Raw genomic sequence first — 9,803 nt, 5'->3', positions numbered from 1 at the left:
CCCCCCCCCCCCCCCCCAGCTGTTATAAATTCACTGTAAACCACGGCTTCTTGGGGCTTATTGCTTTAGTTTGCTAAAGTTGACCTACATAGTTTTTCTAGGACGCGTTATTTTCCAACACACTAAAAAAATTGATGTAAGGTTTACTTTGAAACAATTTTCACTCAGAAATTGCTAGTAAATTTAATAAGTAACTACAAAGAATCGGCAAATTGAATTAAACTTGACATTTCGAAGTCGTAAGACTGAAATAGTATTTTCTTGTGAAACGTACTCTAATAATCTTTGTTTTATTTACAGCTTAGAAAAATAAACCTTTATGGTGTTTTTTTTTTTTTACAGAGTTTTTGCAAATTGCGATTTTGTTTGGCACAAATTTGCTAAACATTAAGCCGCACGTTTGTCTTGCTGCTGCGGGGCTGGAGAGCATATTTTGTTATAAGTTGGTTAAATTGTTGGAATCAGTATGTGATCAGTGTGATAATTGTCGATTTGGTGATTTTTGATTTTGTCAGAAACGAGAGAAGAGAAAGCATGAGAAGATCCTGAGTGAGGAGTTTTATCCCGCCATCACCAACCTGAACCAGTTCCTCCCACCGGAGCACGGCATCGAGTACATCGCCTGGGATATGGCGCGATACACGAAGAGGTGCGTACGACTGTCGTAAAGTGACTGTTTTTCAGGAACTGATATAATATACACTACTGTTCAAAAGTTGGAGTCAGTAAGATCTTTTAATAAGTCTCTTCTGCTCATTTTCTGATCGAAAATACAGTAAAAATTGTGAAATATTTGTACTATTTCAAATAAATTTTCAGCACTCCAGTCTTCAGTGTTTTATTTTTCAGGATTCACAGATGAATAGAAAGTTCAAAAGAACAGCATTTATTTGAAATAGAAATCTTTTGTAACATTGTAATTGACAGTAGAATTGTAACTTCTCATCTGCAGTAAACTGTGTAACGTGTTGGATCGTCTCAGTATGATCGCTGAGAATGTGGTCAAGAGGACGGGATTCTTCGTTAATCGACCTGACTTTTATTGCCACACGTTACGTCCTGATGAAAGGTAAATGCACACGCTTAAATGACCTTTACAACAAAACATCCATTTGTTTAAGATGAGAATAACTTGATTCCACAAAAGCAGAGTCTGTTTCAGCAGCGGTGTGACACACAAAAGGTGGAAGGAATAAATTAATGAATCTAAGATTGTGTAAATAATGTTGTTTATGTGTTTAATAACAAATGTGTCTCATTTAAATTCACATTTATGTGATAGAAATGGCTGTTCTGTCAAGCATCTGTTTTTAAATGCAAATCTTTTGAAGAATATTCTGCAAATGTTAGCCACAGGGGTTTATCAGAACACTATATTAAAAGAACAGTTCACCCAAAAATGAACATTTCCTGAAAAAATTCTCACCCTCAGGCCATCCGAGATGCGGATGAGTTTGTTTCTTTATCAGATTTTGAGAAATGTAGCATTGCATCACTGTCTCAGAAATAAACCTTTATGGTGTTTTTTTTTTTTTACAGAGTTTTTGCAAATTGCGATTTTGTTTGGCACAAATTTGCTAAACATTAAGCCGCACGTTTGTCTTGCTGCTGCGGGGCTGGAGAGCATATTTTGTTATAAGTTGGTTAAATTGTTGGAATCAGTATGTGATCAGTGTGATAATTGTCGATTTGGTGATTTTTGATTTTGTCAGAAACGAGAGAAGAGAAAGCATGAGAAGATCCTGAGTGAGGAGTTTTATCCCGCCATCACCAACCTGAACCAGTTCCTCCCACCGGAGCACGGCATCGAGTACATCGCCTGGGATATGGCGCGATACACGAAGAGGTGCGTACGACTGTCGTAAAGTGACTGTTTTTCAGGAACTGATATAATATACACTACTGTTCAAAAGTTGGAGTCAGTAAGATCTTTTAATAAGTCTCTTCTGCTCATTTTCTGATCGAAAATACAGTAAAAATTGTGAAATATTTGTACTATTTCAAATAAATTTTCAGCACTCCAGTCTTCAGTGTTTTATTTTTCAGGATTCACAGATGAATAGAAAGTTCAAAAGAACAGCATTTATTTGAAATAGAAATCTTTTGTAACATTGTAATTGACAGTAGAATTGTAACTTCTCATCTGCAGTAAACTGTGTAACGTGTTGGATCGTCTCAGTATGATCGCTGAGAATGTGGTCAAGAGGACGGGATTCTTCGTTAATCGACCTGACTTTTATTGCCACACGTTACGTCCTGATGAAAGGTAAATGCACACGCTTAAATGACCTTTACAACAAAACATCCATTTGTTTAAGATGAGAATAACTTGATTCCACAAAAGCAGAGTCTGTTTCAGCAGCGGTGTGACACACAAAAGGTGGAAGGAATAAATTAATGAATCTAAGATTGTGTAAATAATGTTGTTTATGTGTTTAATAACAAATGTGTCTCATTTAAATTCACATTTATGTGATAGAAATGGCTGTTCTGTCAAGCATCTGTTTTTAAATGCAAATCTTTTGAAGAATATTCTGCAAATGTTAGCCACAGGGGTTTATCAGAACACTATATTAAAAGAACAGTTCACCCAAAAATGAACATTTCCTGAAAAAATTCTCACCCTCAGGCCATCCGAGATGCGGATGAGTTTGTTTCTTTATCAGATTTTGAGAAATGTAGCATTGCATCACTGTCTCAGCAATGGATCCTCTGCAAGTGAATGGGTGCCGTCAGAATCCAAACAGCTGATAAAAATATCACAATAATCCACAAGTACTCCACACCACTGCAGTCTATTTATTAACGTCAAACAAATCAAACAAGACAATTTTGAAGGGTCCATAATCCATAATAACGCTTCCTCTAGTGATGCAACAGGCAGTGATGTAGAATCGGTGGGCGGAGCTAAAACAGGCAGTGCTGTAGAATCGGTGGGCGGGGCTAATCAGGCAGTGCTGTAGAATCGGTGGGCGGGGCTAATCAGGCAATGCTGTAGAATTGGTGGGCGGAGCTAAAACAGGCAGTGCTGTAGAATCGGTGAGAGGGGCTAATCATTCAGTGCTGTAGAATTGGTGGGCGGAGCTAATCAGGCAGCGCTGTAGAATCGGTGGGTGGGGCTAAACAGGCAATGCTGTGGAATCGGTGGCAGAGCTAATCAGGCAGTGCTGTAGAATCGGTGGGCGGCGCTAATCAGGCAATGCTGTAGAATCGGTGGGCAGAGCTAATCAGGCAGTGCTGTAGAATCGGTGGGCGGCGCTAATCAGGCAATGCTGTAGAATCGGTGGGCAGAGCTAATCAGGCAGTGCTGTAGAATCGGTGGGCGGCGCTAATCAGGCAATGCTGTAGAATCGGTGGGCAGAGCTAATCAGGCAGTGCTGTAGAATCGGTGGGCGGCGCTAATCAGGCAATGCTGTAGAATCGGTGGGCAGAGCTAATCAGGCAGTGCTGTAGAATCGGTGGGCGGCGCTAATCAGGCAATGCTGTAGAATCGGTGGGCAGAGCTAATCAGGCAGTGCTGTAGAATCGGTGGGCGGCGCTAATCAGGCAATGCTGTAGAATCGGTGGGCAGAGCTAATCAGGCAGTGCTGTAGAATCGGCGGGCGGAGCTAATCAGGCAGCGCTGTAGAATCGGTGGGTGGGGCTAAACAGGCAGTGATGTAGAATCGGTGGGCGGGGCTAATCAGGCAGTGCTGTAGAATTGGTGGGCGGAGCTAATCAGGCAGCGCTGTAGAATCGGTGGGTGGGGCTAAACAGGCAGTGATGTAGAATCGGTGGGTGGGGCTAAACAGGCAGTGATGTAGAATCGGTGGGTGGGGCTAAACAGGCAGTGATGTAGAATCGGTGGGCGGGGCTAAACGGGCAGTGATGTAGAATCGGTGGGCGGGGCTAATCAGCCAGTGATGTAGAATCGGTGGAATAAGGAGACGTCTGCTGTCTAATCGCTCTCACGGTACTTTGATGTCATACACCGATCGGTCTGCGTAGCGCTGCTTCAAGTCAAACACATCTAGTGCTGTAGAATCAGTAGGCGGAGCTAATCAGGCAGTGATGTAGAATTGGTGGGTGGGGCTAAACAGGCAGTGATGTAGAATCGGTGGATGGGGGCTAAACAGGCAGTGATGTAGAATCGGTGGGTGGAGCTAATCATGCAGTGATGTAGAATCGGTGGGCGGGGCTAATCAGCCAGTGATGTAGAATCGGTGGGCGGAGCTAATCAGGCAGTGATGTAGAAGCTCCTGAAGATCGGCAAACTTCCAGCAGTGATTTTTATTTCACATGAATCTGTTTCTGCAAGGCCTTGATGCTAACAATGCTGAGTGAATGCTGAAAATGGATCAACTAATACTCCTAATACTAATACTAAGACTCCAACTAATTACCGAACAAATTTTCTTCCTGATGAGCTGCATATGTGTACAGTGCTTCAAACACTATTTCTGTCCTTCTCATAAGAGCCCAGAAAGCCTCCCGTCTGAGTCACGGCTGAGGTAAATGCAGCACTTTTGTTGTTTCCCAGCTCTTGTTGTTGTAAAGCGCTAATGGTCCACGTGTTGAAGCACTTATTTGTTTTCAAACACACGAGGTGAAAGTTTGAGGCGAGCAGCGGGTCTGATGATGGAGATCGGCTGTCAGAGCCTCGTTTGCTTTAAACAACTCTCTGTTTTTCAGGTGGGGAGATCTCGGAGGGAAGGTCACACCGAATGGCAGGCTACAGGTTTGTCTTCCTCAAAATCTGCTGCATGTTGCTGCTCAATCTGGTCAAGAAGTGTCCAATCAGAAACAAAGCGTTTATCTGACCGACACATTAAACCAGTAGTCACACGCCGCCTGATTTTACGTTGTTGTTTAAATGTAGATGCATTCTGTCAAAGATCTGTCAATGCTTTGTAAAATTCAGTAAATTATTCTTTATCACTGTAATGATTTTTTTTTTTTAAATTTCCAATGGCTACAGATGAATTAACCATTAAGAAGGCATATCCTGTTGTTTGCATACATTTTTAGTTATTTATAAAATACAAAAAAAAAAAAAATTTAAATGTGTTTAAAACTCGTCTTAAGACATGTTTTCTTAGAGAAGCCTTTTTAATCAGTAGGTGTTGAACAGATTCACATATGTTTTATGCATTTTAATTAATTGTTGTACACACACACACACACACAGATCAATATATATATAATATCTATATCTGTCTATATCTTATATATATATATATATATATATATATACACTTTTAGAACTAAAACTAAACTAAAACATTTTGATCTTAAAAATCAAATGCATGTTAACTGATATAAAATATAAACTAAAATGACTAAAACTATATATAAAAACTATATAGACATAAAAAACAAAACCACTAGATATAAAAAACACAAAACAGAACTTCTAAATATTTTTAATTAAAATTAAAACGGAGAATAAAAATATATTCAAAATATGAATATAAACTATTATATATATATATACACACACACACACACACACACACACACACACACACACAAATACCTTTGTTTGTGTATGTTTTTAGACATTTAGATACATTTTTATTTAATGATTTTTTTCTCATATTTCCACATAAATGACCCATTAGGAATATATTTACCTTTGTTTATTTGTAAATATAAAAAAAGTTTTAAAAATACATTTTGATCACTAGGTGTTGAACAGATTTACTTCTGCTTTTTATTTTGTTTTATGTATTTTTAATTCCGTTTTTATTTCTCTCTTTTTTAAATCTGTTGTCCATCAATTTATTTGTGCTTTTTTTAATGTATATTTTTAGGTTCTTGTAATTGCACTTTGTGTTTTTTAAAGTGCTTTGTAAATACATTTGAACTTAAATAATGTATATGTTTCATGCAAAGTGTGCACTTTTGAGGTCAGTAAGATTTTTTAAACGTTCTCTTCTGCTCACCAAGGCTCATTTATTTGATCAAACATAAAGTAAAAATTGTGACATATTATTACAGGTCAGAAATCATTTTTCGTGTGTTGTTTTGACAGACGGGGGTTTTGAGGACGAACTGTGTGGACTGTCTGGATCGAACCAACACCGCTCAGTTCATGGTGGGTAAATGTGCTCTGGCGTATCAGCTCTACGCTCTCGGGATGATCGACAAACCCAAGCTTCAGTTCGACACGGACTGCATCAGGTACCTGCGCAAACACACATTACAGCAGGCAGACGCTCTTCTCCATCGTGCTGATGTTGTTTATGGTGTGAGCAGGTTGTTTGAGGAGCTGTATGAGGATCACGGCGACACGCTGTCTTTACAGTACGGAGGATCTCAGCTGGTGCATCGGGTGAAGACGTACCGTAAGATCGCGCCCTGGACACAGCACTCCAAAGACATCATGCAGACGCTCTCGCGTTACTATAGCAACGCCTTCTCAGGTAAACACCTGGATGCTGCTTTCATGCTGTGGTACGGCATGGTATTATGTTCAAAGATTCATGGTAACATCATGGTACTCAAGAAACATTTCTGATTATTATCAAAGTTGAAATATATTAAATAAACATTTTTTAATTAATTAATGTATTCAAGGGTGCATCAAATTGATCAAAAGTGACCGTAAAGACATTTATAATGTTATAAAAGATTTCTATGTCAAATAAATGCTGTTCTTTTGAACTTTCTATTCATCTGTGAATCCTGAAAAATAAAATGCATCACAGTTTCCACAAAAATATTGTGCAGCACAACTGTTTTCAACATTGATAATAATCAGAAATGTTTCTTGAGCAGTAAATCAGCATATTAGAATGATTTCTGAAGATCATGTGACACTGAAGACTGGAGTAATGATGCTGAAAATACAGCTGCGCATCACAGAAATAAATTACAGTTTAACAGATATTCACATAGAAAACAGCTGTTTTAAATCATAATAATATTTCACAATTTTTACTGTATTTTTGATCAAATAAATGCAGCCTTGGTAAGCAGAAGACACTTCTTTCAAATAAAAAAAAAATATATATATATAAACAATTATTTCAATCTTTTGACCAGTAGCTTTTATATTTAATTAATTTATTTTATTTTATTGCTTATATTTTTTGCATTTCTTTTTTTAAATGTGTTTTTATTAAACTTTTTATAAACAGAACAATATACACATAACATTTCCTTAAAATATTAATGCTTAAAAAATACAAATTAAAAAAATGGATAAATAAATAACCATACAAAATGGAAAAAACAAAGACAGCTTAAATAATATTAAACAAAAAAATTTATAAAAACAAAAAAACGTTAATAACTTAAAATAAATACAAATACAATAACTACAAAAAGCCCCTGACAACATTTCAATGTCAATCAAATATGTTTCGATTAGTGCCCAGTTCTGTTGGAAAATGTCTGATTTTAACTCTAAATCTGCAGTCATATTCTCAAATATATATGTATCTGATTCAGTCTCTGTATTCATTCTGTCAGAGTAGGTTCGTGCATCTTCAACCAATTCACAGTGATTATCTTCCTAGCTGCCGTTAATAATATATGTAGTACAAATAGGTGGGATTATTCTTTGCATTTCTGATATAATTTTTCATGATTAAGCACATTTAAACTCCAGATTCTCATTACAGTCATGCAAAAAAAAGATTTTGAATAATTATTCATAATTTTTCTGCACACCCATCCATAGAAATGTGTGTATTATGTAACATTATGTTAATGTGTCCCGTTTCATAAGTTAATGATGGTCTGGAGCTGGAGAGAGAGAGAGAGAGAGAGAGCGGGCGAGAGACCTGTGTGAGCCATTATATCCGTCACCCACATTCTCTCATTCTCTCCTTCATTAATTATTCATATCTGCCTTTGTGCTGATGGGTCGCTTTGTGTGAATTATAATGATTCGATTTATAAACAGCCGATCTCACATGTTATTGGCCCTGTGCAGAGCTGAATCCATCAGAAAACCTGTGAATGCGCCGCACGCAGTGGATTATTGTCAGGCTTTGCTGGATTTCCTGAAATCACTTTGCAGTTGGACATCGTTTAGTTTTTCCATGTTTATTGTGTTCCATTTATTGTATTTACAGACATGATTGGATCTTTTATATGTGTCGTCATAGCAACAACCCAGTTCTAGTCTCCGTGGTTACAGCGTCTCCAAACTCGAATCCCATTGGTTGCTAGTGAATATTTTTGGGTCACACGGTTTGTTTTCCCGTAATTTTGCGTTTGAACGTTCACCGCGTCATCGCGTCCTCGCGGGAGTTTGGTTTGCGTACACAAATTTGCATGTTGTATTCTTAATTGCTTCATGTTCTTATAATAATGTTAACGTTATGATTTTAGGATATGAGTGAAATCTAATGTAACCCTGAAATTAGCTGTAATTGCCGTTTGGTTGATTGGCGAAGGCGCCGCATTCCAGTCACGCGCTGTGATTATATTGCACCCGTGTGAACGCTTTCGCCGCCAGCGACACTGCGTTTGACATAAACAAACATGGAGAATGTGTGTGAGTGTGTGTCTCTGTGTGAGTGTGTGTCTCTGTGTGAGTGTGTGTCTCTGTGTGAGTGTGTGTCTCTGTGTGAGTGTGTGTCTCTGTGTGAGTGTGTGTCTCTGTGTGAGTGTGTGTCTCTGTGTGAGTGTGTGTCTCTGTGTGAGTGTGTGTCTGTGAGTTTTTTTTTTCTTTATTTTTTTATAAAATGTTTTTTGTTGCACAACTATAAGATGTTAAAACTGACTTTTGTCTAATATAATATTTTTAATTTCCCCCCCTATAAAGTGTTTAGGAATTCAAATATTAATTAAATTTTTATTATCTATTTTCTGAATGATTTAAAAGCTTTATGCCTTAACATATTTAAAAAGAATGAAATATAATTTTTAAATATATATATTTTTGTATTGCACAACTCTTTAAATGTTAAAAGTTATCTTAATAACATTTTAATAATTTTAATAATTTTACTAATTAATTAAATACAAGTTAATAATTTTAATTTTGCTTCCATTTCGCACGGAAATGATCAGAAATCATTGATTACATTAATGATGCCGTTTTTGTCTCCATGCCAGTGTTTCTATTATCAGATTTGAAAGTGACCATTTCTTTACAAATTGTAAATTAAAATAAATATAGTTAAAAGTGTAGTTTTGTAGAGTAGCTCATTTTAGTTAGTTATTCCTCAACACTTTAACTGATGGTTCAGCTGAACGTTTAAGTCATTCTTGGCTCTTTTTTGACAGACTTAATCAAAACGCTTGGCCTGTCAGGTTTGATTCAGAGCTCGACAAGTCCAGAGAGACTTGTTTTTTTCTTTGACATGAACAGAGAGATGAAGTTATTGAAAGAGCGAGAGGAATGGATGAGTGGTTCGTTTCTCAGTGTCACCTGTCATTATAATCTTCTCCTGCTCTGCGCTTGTGATTGAGGCGTTTAGCGCGTCCCGTTCGCTAGAGGACACCGCGTCATCGTCTGGAGTTATTCAAGGAGTAGTTCACCCAAAAATGACAATTACATCTTCATTTACTTGCCCATAGCACACGTGCATCACAGAGACCTGATGTGATGTGCACATTTTCACCGGGAAAATGTGTGTTTTAGGGCATTTTAAAGGCTGTTCCTGTCTGATTAAATATTATATAGTAATTTATTAAATATTATTAAAAATATTTTATTATTATTATTATTAATATATATATATATATAATTAATAATATTATAATATAATATATATTATAATGCAAAAAATAATTTTGCAATATAATTTTGCACTTTGCAAGAAATTCCAATTTAAAAAAAAAACTAATTATACAGTAAAAATGAA

The 9,803-nt window shown here is 36.9% G+C and overlaps 1 protein-coding gene across 1 annotated transcript in view; it reads left to right on the top strand.

The window, feature by feature from the left end:
* Positions 1 to 9,803, top strand: part of fig4a (FIG4 phosphoinositide 5-phosphatase a) — a 76,526-nt gene that overhangs the window by 35,094 nt on the left and 31,629 nt on the right. The window contains exons 12-16 of the mRNA XM_016450887.1: positions 516 to 649; positions 953 to 1,069; positions 4,672 to 4,717; positions 6,014 to 6,162; positions 6,238 to 6,404. Of these exons, the coding sequence (XP_016306373.1) occupies positions 516 to 649; positions 953 to 1,069; positions 4,672 to 4,717; positions 6,014 to 6,162; positions 6,238 to 6,404 (613 nt within the window). The remainder of the gene's footprint in view (positions 1 to 515; positions 650 to 952; positions 1,070 to 4,671; positions 4,718 to 6,013; positions 6,163 to 6,237; positions 6,405 to 9,803) is intronic.

This window comes from Sinocyclocheilus anshuiensis, unplaced genomic scaffold (assembly GCF_001515605.1).
Source record: "Sinocyclocheilus anshuiensis isolate Anshui unplaced genomic scaffold, SAMN03320099.WGS_v1.1 scaffold595, whole genome shotgun sequence".
Classification (NCBI taxonomy): Eukaryota; Metazoa; Chordata; class Actinopteri; order Cypriniformes; family Cyprinidae; genus Sinocyclocheilus; species Sinocyclocheilus anshuiensis.
This window is presented reverse-complemented; position numbering and strand designations above follow the sequence as displayed.